The following is a 20,651-nucleotide window of genomic DNA, read 5'->3' on the forward strand; positions in this document are numbered from 1 at the left end:
CGCTTGATTCATTCATACGAAAAAATCGCATAATATTTGAAATCATGGATTTGAGATCTATGGCTTCAAATACCTCAAACCAGTCCCTTGGAGACCCTTGAAAAGATAAGAGAGAATCAATTTACTTTGTGAGGTTTCTTTGTCTTCATCTCCATACGATTGACAGTTCATTTAGTGGTCCGTCAATCTTTCTTCTTTTTATTTTTATTTTATTTTAATTTTTAAAGCATTGAAATTTAATTATTTGATCTTTAATGTCGGTGGTTTAAGACTATATATTCGTTTTTTTATGATGATAGAATATATAGCAATTACTTTTTTGCATTAAGTAAGCCACCGAACTAATAAGATAACTTACAAATCATGTCAGTCGTCTAAATCATATACACAAATTATATGAGATAATTTTATATTTGTGTAATGCCTGAGATTTGATCATGTTAATATGAGATTATTGATAATGAATTGATGTGATTATAGAAGGACCACTCCGATGCATGATTTGATATAGCATGTGATATTGTGTTGTGCGAGAATAGAAGGTCTCGCGCATATGCGCGACACGAGCGGCGCATATGCGCGACACGAGCGGCGCATATGCGCGAGCATGGCAGAAGACCTCGTGCATATGCGCGACCTCTATGCGCGAGAAGAGGGCGCGCATATGCGCGAGCATGTGCAATGAAGAAGTGCCGAGACAGTGGGTCTCGCGCATATGAGCAGGGAAAGGGCGCGCATATGCGCGAGCTGATGAATACAGAATGCCGAGACCAGTAGGTCTCGCGCATATGCACCGATGATGGTCGCGCATATGTACGAGACATGCAGCACAAAGAAGTGAGCCACGTTTCTCTATCATGCATTGTATTTATATTAAGTCTTCATTTCCCTCAGAATCAGCAAGAAACGAGAAAGCTCCAAGGAAGATTCTCAAATTTTTTTGAATAGTAGAATTGTGACTTTGTACAAGATCCGACCGTCTGATTTTCAATCCGACTTTAGTACTGTGCTCCTCTTGTCAAGAACTTCAAAATGACGTAAGTTTTCTTATATTTTTTTATGATTCGAAAACTTGATGTTGAAGAAATCCTGATATGATTGATATTATCTGTTCCTGAGATTGTTGTAATCATATAATCGAAATCAGATTGAAGAACGGATATTGTATGAAATTGTTATCATTTTTCAGATTTGATTTGATTGAGAATATACAGATTTGGTATTGAAACGGTGTTTATCGATTGATTATGAGTTGTTGAGATTGATATATGTTGATATTGTATTGCTGGGTATACCGAGATTGTGCTGTTATGCCGTCGAAACAGAATTAGATTGAGTTCTGATTATATCCAGTATTGGTTGGGTTGTATATTGATATTGTACTTCTCAATAATGTCATTGCCAGATTGAGTATTGACAGCTTCGAATTCAAGATTTCAACTTCGTCAGATCGACAAAAGAAAGGTATAAATCAATGTTAAACCGGGAAGATATGACTCGAGTTAAATTCGACTTGAGTTTCCCAAAACCACATATTTTATTGTAATTGCATTGATGTTTGCAATTCATGAGATTGATATGCTTAGTCTATTGATTTATAGCAAAGCATGTATTGAGTTTATGGCAGATGTGCCATGTCTTTGGCAAAGGTGCCAAGTCACTGGACATTTGGTTTATATCGATGTTGCTTAGGAGTAGATCGACTCCTATTGTAAAGATTCGATATGATGTACCAAAGTCCGGGAACCGGGATCCCTAGATAAGAGTCGAGTCAGAGATTAAGAGTCAAAGAGTTTGATTTACAGTTTCATATCGATTCATGTTTTTCAGATTATGATACATGTTATTGATAACTGTTCCATGCTTTTATATCTGTTTATATGATTGCATGTATATGTTATTTATACTGGGAATATATTTCTCACCGAAGTTATCCGGATGTTGTTGTGTTTGTATGTGTGCATGACAACAGGTGAGACAGGATCAGGGTCGAGAAGAGGATGAGAGATTGAGTTTAGAGTGGAGATTCGGACCCAGAAGTAGAGTTGTTTTCATCACTTGATATGTAGTGAATGAACAATAGTTTGTTATGATTTTCTTTTGTACAAGACTTGTACTTTTGATCTTGATGTTGATCTTGTAAATGAAATAAGATTAATTTTCATATGTTGCGCACTCATGTATTTTTTAAAAAAAATTATGACCCAATTTAATTAATGGATCCATTTAATCCTAATGATGATTTAGAAGATGAGTTAGCGTCCGAGTCCCCACAATTTGTGACCAAGGTTATATGTCAAATTATATTTATATATATATGTTGTCCACCAACCGTGCTCATCTCATAATATACATGTGAAGGGAAATAATATTGTCAAGTTTGATAGAATTATAGAATTAAATTATTTCCCTAACTATATCTTTCCTTATTGATTTAAATTGAGTATGATAATATTATGTGATTTTGCCTTTCTTAAGATAATGAGATAATTGTGCAAATATATTTAAGCATATTGTTGACTTATTGAGATATTATATTTATGTTAATGATTTGATGAGATATGATCAATGGTTAAATAGAATTTATTTCTAATCAAACTCTTATCTTTCCTTGTTTAATAGGTTTCCTTATGTGATAAGACTCTCGTCTATAAAAAGAAAGACCAAGGACTTTGTAGGGCTGGCCGTTTTCTACTCAACATAATGCACGCACTTTGCACGTTTTGAATCTCAGAGAAAAACACTGTCAACGTTGCTGCTGCCTTGAAGATTACCGATAGCAAGTGTTGCCATGAATGTTGGAAACATCTTCAGACAACATCCCTAACGAAGTTGGCTGAAGAGTGTTTCTGTGACTCTAGTTTTAGTTTGCGTTTCTTTTGCTTTCTTATTCACTTTTTAATATTGTTGGTTGTTTTTAGAAAGCTTTATTTTCTCAAAGTGTTGAGAAAATTGATTTTAGTATTATTCACTAGTGATAGGTTTTTGTGTAAACGTTGTTGGTTTTCTAGTGAGTAATTTTTGCCATAAGGCACCGCACAAGTATTTATACTTGTGCATATTTAATCTTGTCCATCTATTTATTTCAAGTCAATTTGTGTTATAAAAGTTAATTTTCCGCTGCATGTAGATGTTGTCCGAGATATTGTAACATCTGGCACAACACCTAATTCTGACAAAACACAAATTTACTATTTTTAATCTTATTCTGATATTTTTATTATTTGTTATATCTGTCGGACAAAATAATCCTTACAAGTGTTATCAGAGCCATCGCTTGATATACTAAGTGTTGATTCTTTTTTTTTTTTTGTTTTTGCTTTGTTTGTTTGACATGAATTTATTTAAATGAACGCATCACTCGCAAACACCGCACTTCGACCACCGGTTCTAGATGGAACAAACTACAGCCTATGGAAGGTCAAAATCCGCTACTATATAAAATCCATAGATGAACGGGCATGGCAACGAGTTGTCAGTGGTTGGTCTTCACCTAGGAGAATGGACGAAGATGGTGACAGCCTGGTAAAATTGGAAAGCGAATGGACTGCTGAGGAAGTACAGATTTCGAACTACAATTCTAAAGCCTTGAATGCAATCTTATCTTCGGTTGACATGAACATGTTTAGCTTGATTACAAACTGCTCTTCAGCCAAAGATGCATGGGAAACACTTCAAAGACACTGTGAAGGCTCGGAAAGTGTAAGAGGACAAAACTGTGAATGCTCACCTCAAAGTTCGAGAATCTGAGAATGGAAGAAACCGAAACTATAACACATTATGACCGACGTCTCAGGGAGATTGCTAATGAGGCATTCAGCCTAGGTGATCCTATCTCGAATGAAAGGTTGGTCAGCAAAGTTCTTCGATCTCTACCCGAGAGATTTAACATAAAAATCTGTGCAATTGATGAAGCTAAAGACACGTCTCAGATGGGATTGGAAGAGTTAATAAGTTCACTTCGCACTTTTGAACTAAACATGGATATGTAGAAAAAGGACAAGGGAAAAACTGTTGCCTTCCAAATCTCGAATGATGCTTACAATGATCTCCTTCAAATATCTCAAGAAGTCAACAATTCAGACCTTTGTGAGAACTCCATTGCCTTTATCACAAAGAAATTTGGAGACTATTTGAAGAGAATCAGAGACAAGAAGAAATATGCACTGCCCTCAAAATTTCCAAGTCTCCCCGCACCCGAAATATCACAAAAGTTCCCTGCCAAGCAACAGTTTCAACCCAGGAATGAAGGCAAGGGACAGTTTAATTCGAAGAAGTATGATTCCGTGCAGTGTAGAGAGTGCAAAGGATTTGGACATTATGCCAATGAATGTGCCAATAGGTTATGCAAGAACAAAGGCTACAATGTTTCCCTAAGTGATGAAGAATCTGATGGTGAAGAAAAGTCTACTGATGAAGAAAACCACACCTCCTTGACTGCACTATTGACTGAAAACCATCGGCTGCAAGTGAATCCTTTAGGTGTTGCTCTAGGTGTTGCCACACCTGGCCGCAACATCTGTAAAAAATCAGTCTGCTTCAAATCTACAACTTCTGGAAATTCAAGTGATGATAATGTGGAAACTGATGATGAAGAACTCACTCTTGAGAGTGTGCAAAAGCTCTATGAAGAGTTGTATGAAGACTGAACTAAAAGAAACAAGTTGAACTCAAGCCTTATGAAGGAGAACATCGATCTAAAAGCCGTGGTTGCCAAACTTGAGGTAATTTTGAGCAAAAAGGACTTAGAACTTGGCAAGACCAAAGAAGAGCTTCAAAAGACAACCGAAACTTTGTCAAAGATTAATTCAAGCACATCCAAGCTTGACTCCATACTTTTGATGGGAAGAGATGACAAGAAAGGCTTAGGCTTCAAAGATAGTGTGTTCGAGATTGGTGAATCTTCAAAGTCAACTGTGTTTGTGAAAGGAAAAACTGAAATATTCACACCTTCACAAACTACATCTTCAACCAAAAGTTCTCCACCGAGAAGACAACCAACTCCATTCATTCCTAAAAGAAGAAAACGCAGGTATGTATGTCACTACTGCTTTAAGCCTGGTCATATCAGGCCCTACTGTTTTAAACTCAGGGATGATTGCATGAACCAAGAGTCAAATCGGATGTTGCCACGAATGTTGCACAACACTTCCCGCAACACCTCCAAACGTCAACCCTCAGTAAGACAAGTTTGGGTACCAAAGTAAAAATTCACTGTAATGTTGTCTATACTTCATTGAAAACTAACATTGCAGGTCATTGGTACTTTGATAGTGGAAGCTCACGCCACATGACAGGTTCAAAAGAACATCTCACTGATTATGTTGAACAAAATTGTGGTAGAGTAACCTATGGAGGGGGAGCTAAAGGAAAAATTGTGGGAAATGGTACATTGAATGTTGAAGGACTACCAAAGCTCCACAATGTGCTTCATGTTGAAGGATTAACTTCAAATTTGATTAGCATAAGTCAATTGTGTGATGATAATTTACATGTCAAGTTTAATAAACATTCTTGTGAAGTTTTCGACGAAACTAACTCATGCATTATGACAGGTACTAGGTCTTCGGATAATTGCTACCGAATAGGAGAAGAGCTTTCATGCAACTGTGCACAAGTTAGTGAGCTTGACCTTTGGCATCAAAAACTCGAACATGCAAATTTCAAAACCTTGAAGAACTTGAGTAAGTATGATGCGGTACGAGGTATGCCTAATCTCTCTTCTGGAATACCATATGTATGCGGAGATTGTCAAAAAAGAAAACAGACTCGCGTGTCGCACCAAGTGTTGCCAACATCTGTGACAACATGCTGTCTGGAATTGCTACACATGGATCTTATGGGTCCTATGGAAGTGGAAAGCTATGGAGGTAAGAAATATTCTTTTGTCTGTGTTGATGATTTCTAACGGTTTTCATGGATAAGTTTCATTATGGAGAAATCGGATACTTTCGGTGTTTTCAAACACTTGATCACAAGAATTACAAACTTTCACAGTTCAAAGGTGAGAAGGATCAGGACTGACCTTGGTAAGGAATTTGAAAATTCTTCATTCTCATCATTTTGTGACAGGAAGGGGATCTCACATGAATTTTCAGCACCGAAAACCCCACAGCAAAATGGCATTGCCGAATGCAAGAACCGAACGTTGCAAGAAATGGCAAGGGTGATGTTGTCTTCAAAAACCATTTCAAAGCGGTTTTGGGCAGAAGCCCTTAATACAGCTTGTCACATTTCGAGCAGGGTCTATTTGAGAAGTGGTTCAACCATGACTCCTTATGAAATCATCATGGGAAATAAGCCCAACCTTAAGTATTTTCATGTTTTTGGCTATGTCTGTTACACTTTGAATGACAGGGATCAACTTGCAAAATTTGACTCAAAGAGTGACAAGTGTTTGTTTTTGGGATATGCAACTAACAGTCGAGCTTATCACATGTTTAATTTAAGAACAAGGACTATTATGGAATCCATTAATGTTGTTTTTGACGATTGTGCAGATCTCAAGAAGAAAACTACTGAAGATGACATTGAAGATCTTCTGGAAACTTCGACCTCTCTGGAAAATTCAGGTGCTGCCCCGGGTGTTGCAACACCCAGCACAACATCTGAAACTGAAGTCACTGAACTAGTATAGGATCCAAACAACGATGATGCTGAAATAGATGATGGACTAGAATGTTCTAAGTAAAATCCAAAAGAATCATCATCTCAAATAATTGGGAATGCACGTGAGGAAATCCTAACCCGAAAAAAAGACAAGGTAGACTACCGCAAAATGGCTGGACTTATTTGCATGAGTATCATATACTCTCAGGTTAGATTTTCGTGTTTTGTCTCTCAGTTTGAACCTAAGAATATTGATGAAGCTTTAAAAGATGAGTTTTGGATCAATGCTATGCACGATGAACTTGAGCAGTTTATTCGAAATGATGTGTGGACCCTTGTTCCACCTCCTGACCACGGGAATATTATTTGCACTAAATGGATTTTCAAAAACAAAACTGATGAGTCAGGAAACATTATTCGAAATAAAGTGAGGTTGGTTGCTCAAGGGTATACTCAGGTTGAGAGGGTTGATTTTGATGAGACCTTCGCTCCTAGTTGCTCGCATTGAGTCAGTCCGACTTTTGCTTGCCATTGCATGCTACATGAAAATAAAGTTGTTTCAAATGGATGTAAAAAGTGCATTTTTGAATGGAGTGTTGAATGAAGAGGTATATGTAAGACAACCAAAAGGCTTTGAGGATCCACACAATCTCGGCCATGTGTATAAACTGAAGAAAGCATTGTATGGCTTGAAGCAAGCACCTCGTGCTTGGTATGTGAGATTGACTGAGTACTTGCTTGAGATCGGATTCAAAAGAGGTGAGGTAGATAAAACTCTTTTCATTCAAAAAGCCAAAGGTGAGATACTTATCTGTCAAGTATACGTTGATGATATAATTTTTGGCTTCTCATCTAAACAACATGCTAGTGACTTTGTTGAATGCATGTCATCCACATTCGAAATGAGTATGGTTGGAGAACTAAATTTCTTTCTTGGTTTACAAATCAAACAACTGCATGATGGCATCTTCCTAAGTCAAAGTAAATGTGCTCGAAATTTAGTCAAGAAATTTGCTAATGAGAACTCTAAGCACATGAAGACACCCATAGGTTCGAATGAAAAATTATCAAAAGATGATGCTGCTGAAGATGTTGACAACACCCTATACCGTAGCATCATAGGGAGTCTTCTGTACTTGACTGCTAGCCGCCCAGACTTAATGTTCAGTGTTTGTTTGTGTGCAAGATATCAATCAAATCCTAAGATTTCACACTTAAAAGCCGTAAAACGTATTTTAAGATACATAGCCGGAACCATTGATCTAGGATTATGGTATACACACGAAACTAACTCAAATCTAGTAGGGTTCTCAGATGCTGATTGGGCTGGGGATTTGGATGACAGGAAAAGTACATCTGGTGGATGCTTTTTATCTCGGAAATAACTTGATTTCATGGCACAAGCAGAAAACAGAACTGTGTTTCACTTTCCACTGCTGAATCAGAATATGTGGCATCTGGAAGTGCTTGCACCCAACTTTTGTGGATGAATCAAATGATAGAAGATTATGAGCTTAACAGTGAATCCTTAGTAGTGTACTGTGATAATTCAAGTGTTATTAACATTTCAAAAAATCCAGTACAACACTCTCGAACTAAGCACATTGACATAAGGCATCATTTTATTTGAGATCTAGTTGAGAAAGGATTGATTCGGATGGAGTTTTTTGATACAAATAACCAATTGGCCGACATATTCACTAAGGCATTGGATTTTGAGAGATTTTCCAATCTTAGGAAATCTCTCAGCATGTGTTCTGCTTAATCATCCTACGGATGTTGTCTCAGATGTTACAACATCTCGGACAACATCTGACATGCATGATCATTTTTAAGATTTAGACATTCTGCATTTTCATGCATACTGTGATATGATGTGTTGAAATGATGTTGCTCAATCTTCTGACACACCTACAATTCCTCATTCTATCTTACTTAACACACTTGGACATGAAAAATATTCTATATCGTATGAGTTCGTCACAAGTGAAGGGTGATTTGAGTAAATTTGATAAGATTAATAAAACATGCTCTGTGTCAGAAGGAAAGATGGAAAAAGCTACCTAAAAGAGGCCAATGAAGGCTGTGCTTTTTGTGTGGGAGCTACCCCTTCTGAAATTAACACAGAAATAGAAGAAAAGGAAAAAGCTACCTAGAGAAGTCCTATGAAGACCGTTCTTCTAGTGTGGGAGCTACCACTTCTATAATCAGAAAATTGCTAAGTCCCTAAGTGTGAAGAAAAATTAAAATTACTTTCTGGAATTGGACGTGTTGCCGAAGATGTGGCCAACATTTGTGACAACACCTCATTGGTAAACATATATCATACTTGTTTCATGTTTTTATTTTTGTTACACTCTGTTATTTGGCATAATTAGGTCATGCATAAACATATCTTCGTGAATATTGCTGTGTCACAAGGATATTGATAATTCAACAAAGAAAATTCGGTGAAAATCCAGACTTTGCGAAAATCTCGAATTTATGTGATCCTTGATGTCTAGTAGAGCGAAAGTCGATGTGGGTTACTTCTGGAAATTTTGAACCATTTTTTTTGTGCGAAAATTAATTCAGTAATTAATTGATGGAGTTAACGGCTAAATTTTTGCGTTTCATTTTTTTTCCATTAGACTTAAGGGCAGTTACATTGTGTTTTGTTGCGCTGAGATGTGATGATTATTTTCTACACCGCCACACTCACATCACACTCATTCTTACTGTTCTAGAAACCCTCGAACAAAATTACACCTAGTGTTTTCTCATCTCTCTCTGTAATTTTCATACTTTCTCGGCTTAACTTGCAATTCACCATCAATGGCAGGCAAAGGTTTTGACTCCCTTGATATTCGGAGTGAAATGGGGCACACAGAAGATGTTGCCCCTAGTGAGACAACATCCGCTACGACACCCACTGTCGAATCGTCTCTACCATTGGTGCTTGCGACTGAAGAACCAGTCCCCTTGGAAGTAATTGCGCCAGGCGAACCCGGAAATGCTTTCGATGTTGAGAATCCACCAATTATCCAAGTATTCAATCCTCCGCGTCAACCTGTTCGTCGATCAAAGAGACAGGCTGGGTATAACCCTGACCTCACACCAGGGAAACGGTTTCGATACAAAGGGCAATCATCCACTCGCCCATCGTTGATTGACCCGACAGAGACTTCGGGAGATGACTCTGCTGATGGTGAATACGAATTGGTTGCTCGTAAAAAGATTGCCCAGGACAAGGCCGATTTGGCTTACTATGAGAGTTTGGCTACTACCATCGAGGTTTTGTTGGCCGTAGGTGTCTTTCATGGACAAAAAGGGGGAGATGATGCTGGTCCATCTGGAACTAAGGATGACAGTGATGAAGAAGAGGATGATAGTGATGATGATGAGGATGATGAATGAGGGTTATTTTTTTACTGTTTTTGGGAATGAGGGTTATTTTTTTTACTGTTTTTGGTGTTTATGCTCTTCTAGTGTTTTGCGGTTTGTAGTTGTGACTAGGCTCTTATGCTTTTACTCTGAATGTTGCCAACATTACTAACAACACCTCTGCTAACAGTATCTTATTCAGGGGGAGACAAACATTCTTGAATTCGGGGGGATTTGATTTGAGCTAACAAGGATAAATGAGTTTGATCTCATTTTGTCCAAGAAAGGCAAAAAGAGGGAGATTGAAGGGAAATAATATTTTCGAGTTTGATAGAATTATAGAATTAAATTATTTCCCTAACTATATCTTTCCTTATTGATTTAAATTGAGTACGATAATATTATGTGATTTTGCCTTTCTTAAGATAATGAGATAATTGTGCAAATATATTTAAGCATATTGTTGACTTATTGAGATATTATATTTATGTTAATGATTTGATGAGATATGATATCAATGGTTAAATAGAGTTTATTTCTAATCAAACTCTTATCTTCCCTTGTTTAATAGGTTTCCTTATGTGATAAGACTCTCATCTATAAAAAGAAAGACCAAGGACTTTGTAGGGCTGGCCGTTTTCTACTCAACATAATGCACGCACTTTGCACGTTTTGAATCTCAGAGAAAAACACTGTCAACTTTGCTGCTGCCTTGAAGACTGCCGATAGCAAGTGTTGCCATGAATGTTGGAAACATCTTCAGACAACATCCCTAACGAAGTTGGCTGAAGAGTGTTTCTGTGACTCTAGTTTTAGTTTGCGTTTCTTTTGCTTTCTTATTCACTTTTTAATATTTTTGGTTGTTTTTAGAAAGCTTTATTTTCTCAAAGTGTTGAGAAAATTAATTTTAGTATTATTCACTAGTGATAGGTTTTTGTGTAAACGTTGTTGGTTTTCTAGTGAGTAATTTTTGTCATAAGGCACCGCACAAGTATAAAGCACAAGTATTTATACTTGTGGCATATTTAATCTTGTCCATCTATTTATTTCAAGTCAATTTGTGTTATAAAAGTTAATTTTTCGCTGCATGTAGATGTTGTCCGAGATGTTGTAACATCTGGCACAACACCTAATTCTGACAAAACACAAATTTATTATTTTTAATCTTATTCTAATATTTTTATTATTTGTTATATCTGTCGGACAAAATAATCCTTACAACGTGTATGTACATTTACTAGATAAACAATATATCAAAACTGTACGACACGTTGCGTCATACCATTCATTGTTGTGATAATATCAATAATACAAATAGGTATCATATTATTATTATAATATAAATGTGTGAATAAATAATTTAAATGATGGGTATATTTCTCTAGACACTCTCTAAATTGGTAAAATAAATGAATATTTGATCAACAAGCAGACAATAGATTTCCGTACAAACGCTCTTTCAGCAAGCATTTTGGGATATTATTTAATTAATTGATGTTTTTAATATTTTAATACAAAGTGTATGATACTTATTTACCATAAATATAACTTATAGTTTCAAAATAATTTTAATCATTAAATTAATCTTAAATTTTGAAAATAAAAATATACACTTAATTGAATTTAAGTGAAGGGTGAAACTGACTTTTTAAATAGACGTATCATTTAATTGTCCATGTACTAATTTGACAACTTATTATTAATTATGATTTAACCAAATAAAATGTTACCCGACACCGAGCTTTGGCTCTGATAGTCTCACCTTGTTTCTCCATTGTAATGACTCAGGTTCGAGTCATCCCACCCCCTAAAATAGGATTTCAAAAAAAATGTTAAAAAAAATATTACCCGATTTAGAAAGACTCATGTGGATGCTAGAATATTGGATCCGATTGCGTAGTTGTCGTTTTTGCGAACTCAAACAGGAAACATAGCGGATTGTCACTCGCATCATGAACAACGTTAGAGACGTCGATGAGTGCTTAACGTAAACCCGAGAGTATCCCTTGAATAATGAGTGGTCTTCTATTTATTGAGTTGAAGAGACATGTGGGTCTGGGCCTCAAGCCCAATGAGCTTAAGTAAACACAAAGCCCAATTCTAGTTATTTGATTACATATATGAAATTATCACTATAAACAACATATTGTTCACAATTATGAAAGAACTTATTAGTAAAATTCTAAATCTCATTGATTTTCCAAAAATATGATAGCAAAATGTAATATTTTACGAAATTTATTATATACATACAACATATAATATTTTTATTATTATAATTACATGATACATGATTTGGAGGTTGTAGTTGATCAAATGACTACAAGGATTAATATCATTTTTTTAATATGTTATAATGAATTACGTAAAAATTTGTGTGAGACGGTCTCACGGGTCGTATTATGTGAGACCGATCTCTTATTTGGGTCATCTTTGAAAAAGTATTACTTTTTATTGTGAATATCGGTAGGGTTGACTCGTCTCATAGATAAATATTCGTGAGACCGTCTCATAAAATACTTACTCAATGAATGCAAAAACTTGTGTGAGACGGTCTCACGGATCGTATTTTGTTAGACAGATCTCTTATTTGGGTCATCCATGAAAAAATATTACTTTTATGCTAAGAATATTACTTTTTATTGTGAATATCGGTAGGGTTGACCCGTTTCACAGATAAAGATTTGTGAGACTGTCTTACAAGAGACCTACTCCTCAATGAATTAACGTGAAAACACACGTGTGACTCTTTTTGTATATATAAAAACACAGTAAAATTGAATCTAAAGATAAATAACATATCAGATCCATTAAAAATATAAATCCGATAAATATTCATTTTTAAATTCACTCTTACGACGTTATCAGAAGATAACGTAGTAAGAGTGAATCGTGATATCGTCTCATAAATTTATTTTATTTTTTTGTGTAAAAGCGTATGGCCATTGGCCACGTGTTAAAAAATAATATAAAGACCAATATTCTACAATTTCCTTAAAGTCAAACAATGCAAAACTTTGCACCTCAATCCTCTACGTGTCCAAAGCATATTACTTTTAAAATTTTCGATCCAACAAAATGATGCCACCTATTTCCAATTCACTGCCACAGATTCGCAGTTTCTATTATTTAAATCGAGCCCGATCATGTTCATATTCATTCTACTTGGCGAAGTTAAGTTTCTTGAATCAGTTTCAGAATCAACTTAGAATCCGGTAGCCATTGTATTCTGATCGGAGTTATCTTCCATGGATTCTTCAAAGGTACTGATACCAAATATATATCAGCAATGAATTTTGGTCTGATACTCCATTAATGAGCCAATAGCTCGTGCTTGTGATTATATGCAGGGAAGTGTGAAGACAAATGATGAAGGTGGTGAGGAGATAAAAGTGAGGACGGTGGATTATCGCACTCCGGCGGGCCGTCAGGAGGATCCTGAGGAGAAGACGGTGGAGGTAACCCATGTGATACACGAGGGTGAGAAGCCCGGAGTGGTGGCGGGGGCAGCCGGGAAAGTTGCAGGAGCAGTGCAGTCGGCGAAGGAAGCCGTCTCCGGGGATAAGAAGAAAGAGTGAATCTCAAATCTGCTGCTTTTCATTCCAAACTTTTGTATTTTCTTCTTTTAAAAAAAGAAAAATAAAAAAAGAATATTTGGGTTTTTGTTTAATTATTGTTAATTTCAAACTATATAATCAACAAACTTTTCAAAAGGATTATTAATATATAGGAGGAGACTTGTTAAGCCCGAAACTGGTCCAAAGTGATAGCGTGCATTTTCTTGAAACCAAACATAAATTATTATTATCGAATTTGGGTCGGGTTTGATAAAATATTCAAACTTGATTTGATTTGTTTGGACCTCTGTTTAGAACCCATATGGATGATAATATTCGATTTGATTCGTTATTACTTCTAATATAAACCCACATATCATTTTAATCAACATTAGGTCTCTTGTGAGACGATTTCATGAATATTTATTTATGAGTAGGGTTAATTTTACCGATATTCACACTAAAAAGTAATATTGTTGGTAAAAAAAAGTTATACTTTTTCATGGATGATTTAAATAAAAGATTTGTCTTATAAAATACGATTCGTGAAACCGTCTCACACAAGTTTTTGAAGCTGACCAAATAAAAGCATGACCCCCTATTAATAACTATCTTGCAAGTAACATTCCATTTAAACCAGCGTCATGAATCCCAACTGGTAGTAATTATCTTGAATTTGGATTTATGGTTTACAAGTATCCATTGAAAGTGATGACCCCAATGCAGAGATCATATAGGGCTAAACTTGGTGCATGTTCATTATCTCACATTGAAGTTATATGTATAGATCTCGACAATCTTTTTTTCTTTTTTTTTTATTTAGTTTTTTGGATTGAATTAGATTCAAGTCTCAATCTTAACAAGCTACGGTAAAAATGGAAAATCTAGTTCAAACGAAGCAAACTTGCTTCCTTAACCAATGACGGATACAAGTTGCAAACACCAACTCACAAGAAAATTAAATCAAACAAATGTTCCACACGAGCTATTTATATATCTATTGCATGTGAGCCATTTAAACACATTGCACGAATCAAAAGTACCATTTCTGTGTTCTCTGCGATGCATATGTAGGAAGGAACTAATGATTCAAGCTTTGACAAAGAACTCGTCGTCTTTCCGGGGGCAAACCATCAGACAGATGGGAAATATTTGTTGAGATTGAAGGGGAGGGAATAGAATTCCTCGCTTCTTGTGTCTGCCTTAAAGGTTCGGAACTTATCCCACCAATGTTTGCCTCTATCTTTCCTTACTTGGCTATCTGGCTTGTGCAGAGTGGAGTCCAAAAAGTAAGCCAGTATACCGGCCACGAAAGCTTCTGAAGAGAAGGGGACGCTGACTATGTCATTGAACTGCCAAGAACAAAGGAAGAAAAGTGAGATTTACAGCAAAACTCGGTTAGTTTTTTCTCAGAGATCTAAGTATTTGTGTCTGTGCCTTACCCATCTGCCACTCGTGTTGACAGGACCAAATCCTTTAATAGCTGTATACTCGTTGAAATATTGGGGGATGGACAAGCCCAGAAAAATAGAAAATCCCAGTATGAATTTGTTCCGGAAACTGTTCAGTTGGCAGAATTGAAGGAAACTTAAGCCACCCGCACCTGTGTATTCACAAATGTACAGAAATATCAGGTAAATCGAAATATTTGACTATCCTCAGGAGCTTTCATCAGATTGTAAACACATACCAACATAAGCAAAGAAGATACAATACAGGGCACCCACAATAGGTGTTGGAATTGAAGCAAAGACAGCTCCAAATTTCCCTGCAGACACATTGTACTCATTATAGCGAATTTTGCATGGAAAAGAATGAAAGTTTATGAGATTGACTTATGTATGAAGGGAAAGTTTTACCGAGAACAGAGAAGAAAAGCATGAATCCAGCAGATATCTGCACCACCCTTCGACTGCCAACACGTGTCAGCGCTAACAGGCCAGCATTCTCACTGAGGGGAAGGAAGCAAAGAAAGACAATATCTTATGGTCTGAAAAAATTATTTGATAATCATGAAGCAATTTGAGTGGCAATCTTACATAGATACTGAAGATCCATTAGCAGTTCCAAACACTCCTGATAATAAGATCGCAACACCCTACATACAATTGGAGGTCAAAAGAGAAATCAGGTTCTTCCACCTCTTTTCAAGGAAGTTATTGAGATCATCTGATCTTTTTGACAGGTGAGATTGATGTTAAGATGCATGGTTTACCTGCCAGCCTACTCCACGGCTGAGAATAGATGGTGGCAACGGGGTTGCACTGGCATATCTGGACACAGCAATAAAGCCACCAGTTGACTGCATTTTACCATTAACAACATGTTTAAGTAAAAGCAAGTTAACAACCACCTAAGTAGAGCCTGTGAACGAAAATATCTGTCTCCATGTACTCAAGACAATAAAGAAGGGAGAATCTTGAAGAAAAGTGAAAAATTAGACCTCTACAAGAGCAACAAATGCAGCCATCATCATAGCAAAGGCTTCACCAGCATCAAATGAAGGTGCTCCCCATTGAAAGGGATATGGAACTCGAATCCTGCACATGCAAACCAACAATAATTCTATTCCCATATGTAAGTACCATCAGGTATTCTTCACAGATGAATTTTATAGCGATAGTTTCTTCATAACCACATGATTATATGAAACGAGTAGAGTGTAAAAACAGTGAAAAAAATATTACTATCAACAAGAAGAAACCTGAGCTTACCAAGGAGCGGCATCAATAAGTCCAGCACGATCAGTTCTGCAACTTACTTGGGTCTTTGGTGGCCTCCCATTGTATGCACCACCCACAGTAAGTAGGTGAGCATAAATCCACACAATTACCACAGAGAATAACACGGCAAATCTGTCAAAGATATGCTTTCCTGGACGTATGAGATGAACCAAGTACTACAGAAACCAGAATTACAAGTGTATCAAAACTTCTCCCAATGGATAAATAATGCAATAATAGTAAAAATCAATTATCTGATGATACTTTTATCTAAAAGTATTGAGTTTTGCACAGGAAGACCATATGTGGATTGTTCTCATAGACTGTTAACAAGAATTTTTGTCAGATATAGGTTTTATTTTTACCTGAGAGAAAAGAACCAATAGAATGAGCTGCGGCAACCCAATTTCAATACATTTGGCAACCTATTGACACACGGCGAAGGTCAAATACACTGGCTTATCATAACCAAAGGAAATATTCAAGTTAGAATTGGCCATACCCCGGGAAAACCAAACTCATATAGGCCAAAACCAACAAGAGAAACCAAAGGAACAACTGAGATTGGACTCAGAAATCTGCACCATTGTTAAACAAGTTGGATGGGTAATAACTGAAGTATAGGAGAGATAAAGTATTGTAAGAGGAAATGCCATGTGCTAATCCTCAAAATTGTTTGCTACTGATGATGGACATGCAAAGTTGAATCAATGACATGGATGACACAATAATTTGAAATGTATCTTAAATAATTTGTGTGGGCCAAACAGCAAAACTCAATGACTCTACATACATATCAAGTATGTAATTTACACCAACCTTGCAACATTCCGCCAAAGCCCACTGAAACCTAGAACTATCTGAATGGTCGAGGCAACAATGTACGCACCCTGGGTCGCCCGCATTATTTTCTTGAACCTCTGCACAGCCATTTACAGTGAAACATGTGTTCGGGGGAAAACAGAGTAAAAAACATTGCTGTGAACCACTTGATGCTTGTGAAGTTATTTAATGTTCGAACAAAAGACAGAAAAGTAAAACAGAAACGGGATCAGATCACTAACCGAAGCAGGGTCAGGATCACTCCATCTACCAGATAGAATAATTGAAATTGTGGGAGCAACAAAGGTGTATGACCCTCCAATCACAGCAGGTAATCTGGTTCCAAACCATGTTTGCAACAGTGTGTTCAGACCAGCCACGAAAAGCAGAGTCTGAATAACTTTTGCTTTCTCCTCCTTTAAGATAAGTCAAAATCGAATATATTAGAATTTCAGATATGGAACTGTGTAAAAGTACTCTATGGCCTTACATTTCCTCCTCCCATTTGAGGAACCAGGGCAGTGGGTATGATGACTGTTGTGCCAAGCATAACAAGATAATGTTGGAACCCAAGAAGGATGGCCTCCGCTGCAAAATGATAACAGCATTCTGTCAAAAAATTAAGGCTAACGCCCTTTATACTTTTATGTATGCAAAAATTTCATTTTCAATAACTAAAAAGTCGTTATAATAATTATCTAACATTTCGAAGCTAAATGATCGAAGTAAATGGTCGACAATAATTCTTAAGGTCACGGAAAAAGAAGTCTTTGTGTCATCATTAAACCATAGAGGAAGATAATAGTGTGTATCTTTCCTCAATGTGACCAAAATAAGAATTACTATGATAAATTGAATGAACAGGAAACCATAAACTTGAGAATGGTCTACAATAACTCCTTGAGAAGTTTCAGAATAGCCAGAAAGGCACATTAAACCCCACACAACCTCAAAAACTAAGCTGTTCACAAAAGAATACTTAATGGCATATGTTCAAGCATCAGTTTACCGAAAGAGAATAGAAGTACATTTTAATTGTAGAATATACCATTATTTTGCTCAAAGAAACAAGAAGAGCAAGATAACATAGAATAACCTAAAAAGAGTGGGACAAACAGAACAGACGCCACAAATTAGAACACAACAGATACTGGGTGACAACACAAGAATATACGACAAGTATAAAATGAAAAAGAAAACAACTAGCTTTATCATAATATTCTTTTAATAATTTCAACCACGCTCTATCATCTTGCCACTTACAACCACAAATTCATTGGTCCCGAATGCCTTAAGCCGTGGTCTGACATTAGATGTGAGAGTCGCCTAAGTTACCACTGTTAAAATTGGGATACTATCCATGCTCTTAGTATTTCAGCCAAATTACTTAAATTTTCCTTTCAGATTCGATGTGTGGAGAAGAGTATCAAAGAATCGTCAACATGAACAGGAATAAAAAAATAAAGATCCAAGTACTCCCACCAGCTAAAAGTGAAACTATGGTTCAAGGAATCAGCAAACACTTTATACCAACTCTGAAAGCTCAAAATATAAGAATATACTGGAAAAAGAAGAAACGGGATAAAAAAGACTGACGCCATGGAGGAGGGCTGGTGATGCAATAAGCAACATTAGGAAGCTGATCTTTGGGTATGTGTGGTGCTGGCTCATCTGCTTTTGGTGCTGCAGCTCCACCTCCTGCCATTTCTTATGAAACAATGTATCTCCTTTTACCTTTTATATCTGTAAAATAATACAGGAAAAACAGTTTTTGAGACTCTTATTATTCAGAAAATGCAAAGCTCCGCAAACCAATAACCACCCTGGTAACCAAACTCTCAGGAAAAAAATTGAAAATACAGCAGAAACGTAAACAAAAATGCAACTTTATTAGCACCGCAGAGAGATAGATTCAAGAAAAAAATTGCTCAGAAGAACACGAAATAAGAGCAGTAGATTTAATGCGTGGGTTTCAACCATACAACGCAAGTTTTCCTTGTAACCATAAATACAAGTTAAGGCCACAGTGGCAGCCGACAGATGAAGGAGGAAAGCCAGCAGAATGAAACGGTAACTCTTGTGGTGGTGGTGTGTGTGACTGTGTGTTATTAATAAATGTAATAATTCCAACAAAACAAGAGTAAATAAGAGAAGTCCATAAAAGAAAAGGGCAGGACGAAGATACCTAATTGTGAAATGTGGAAGCTTTTCAAGAAGCAAAAATCAAGAAAGGATGGAAAAGTGAACTCAAGTCAGTAAAATCAAAAGACCCCACCTCAAGAAAAAAGTTTCTTTATCCAGCATTAAAAGAGAGCAAGAGAGAGAGAAGAAGAAGAAAATGGGAGGAAAAAGGAGAGAACTTTACAAAAAGTTGGCAATGGCAATGTGTGTATTCTAGCACAAAGGCAAGAAAAAGAAACCTGGATAAACAGTAAGCAAAAAAGCGTGAAAGATGAAAACGATACAAAAATGGGTCAATTTTTGTATCTGTTGAACCCCTTTCTCTGTTTCTTGAATTGCTCCAGCCTCCACCTCTAGAAAATGTAGAGGAAAGAGTCAAAGAGACAGAGACTGAAGGGAAATGGGAATCTTCAGGCTTCAATAAAGTATATTTTGATGGTATCCAACCATAAAAATTTACAGTAATAACAACGGTATTAAAAGTATACTTTAACGCTTTATTTAATGTTTCTGCTACTAAAAAATAATTATGCATGAGTTTAATTTTACATATTAATTACATTAAATTATGTATAATATTAATACCAAATTTTTTTATTAATTTAGATATGTATTAATTAATAGAGAAATAAATAATTTATTATTTTAAAAAGTTTTTATTTGAAAAACATAAATCGAATTATATAAAAAGTCATTGTATTACATCAATGTATATATCAAATTCTTTGAATTAATATAAATAAAAATTTATTGTACATGTATATTTATAAAAATAAGTAAATTATATTTATTATTATATTAATTCAATAATATTAATTGTATTGATTAATCAAATATAATTTATCGTATAAACAGAACAACAATATATTTAAATTGCATAAAAAACCAACAATATAATCATATTTTACTAAAATTTCTTAATTTTATAGAATTGTTAATTTATAAAATTGAAGTGCCCATCGTCTGAAAAAAAAAATTCTTATTAATTTGTCGAAATTGCCGGTTTGCCCAAGTCGAGACCGAAAAAATATTAATTTAAAAATGTTTTACTGCAATATAATAATAATAATAATAATAATAATAATAATTTATTCTATTTTATTAAAATTGATGACATGATAGTAACCAACTAGGAAGGACACCAACTTTTTTTTTCCAATTTTACCCTTATATGATACTAATATTACACTTTTGTTTTTTTAAAAAAAAAAATTCAACACACACTTTTATTTATTTTTTTATTTCAACGATTCAAATATCAATTTAGTCCCGCTATAATTTGTCCAATTTCACTTTGGTCTATCAATAATGATAAAAAACTGTATACACACGCATCGCGTGTGCAGTATATTGCGAATAATGTTGATCCAACTATCAGTTTGGGTAACAAAGTATA

At 35.7% G+C, this 20,651-nt stretch overlaps 2 protein-coding genes across 2 annotated transcripts; one reads left to right on the forward strand and one right to left on the reverse strand.

The window, feature by feature from the left end:
* Positions 1 to 13,006: 13,006 nt before the first annotated feature.
* LOC142520748 (uncharacterized) lies at positions 13,007 to 13,642 on the forward strand. Its single transcript, XM_075623856.1, has 2 exons — positions 13,007 to 13,235; positions 13,323 to 13,642. The coding sequence occupies exons 1-2, from the start codon at positions 13,221 to 13,223 to the stop codon at positions 13,548 to 13,550; spliced, it is 243 nt and encodes an 80-aa protein (XP_075479971.1). The 5' UTR covers positions 13,007 to 13,220; the 3' UTR covers positions 13,551 to 13,642.
* Positions 13,643 to 14,399: 757 nt separating this feature from the next.
* Positions 14,400 to 19,045, reverse strand: LOC142520509 (nucleobase-ascorbate transporter 6). Its single transcript, XM_075623514.1, has 14 exons — positions 18,671 to 19,045; positions 17,565 to 17,662; positions 17,317 to 17,490; positions 17,072 to 17,172; positions 16,755 to 16,830; positions 16,618 to 16,677; positions 16,244 to 16,428; positions 15,973 to 16,069; positions 15,745 to 15,831; positions 15,569 to 15,627; positions 15,389 to 15,480; positions 15,220 to 15,297; positions 14,972 to 15,132; positions 14,400 to 14,881 (listed from the first exon to the last, which is right to left on the reverse strand). Exons 1-14 carry the CDS (start codon positions 18,777 to 18,779, stop codon positions 14,663 to 14,665), a joined length of 1,596 nt encoding a protein of 531 aa, XP_075479629.1. The 5' UTR covers positions 18,780 to 19,045; the 3' UTR covers positions 14,400 to 14,662.
* Positions 19,046 to 20,651: the final 1,606 nt, after the last annotated feature.

The sequence above is a fragment of the Primulina tabacum genome, chromosome 12, assembly GCF_025594145.1.
Source record: "Primulina tabacum isolate GXHZ01 chromosome 12, ASM2559414v2, whole genome shotgun sequence".
Lineage (NCBI taxonomy): Eukaryota > Viridiplantae > Streptophyta > Magnoliopsida > Lamiales > Gesneriaceae > Primulina > Primulina tabacum.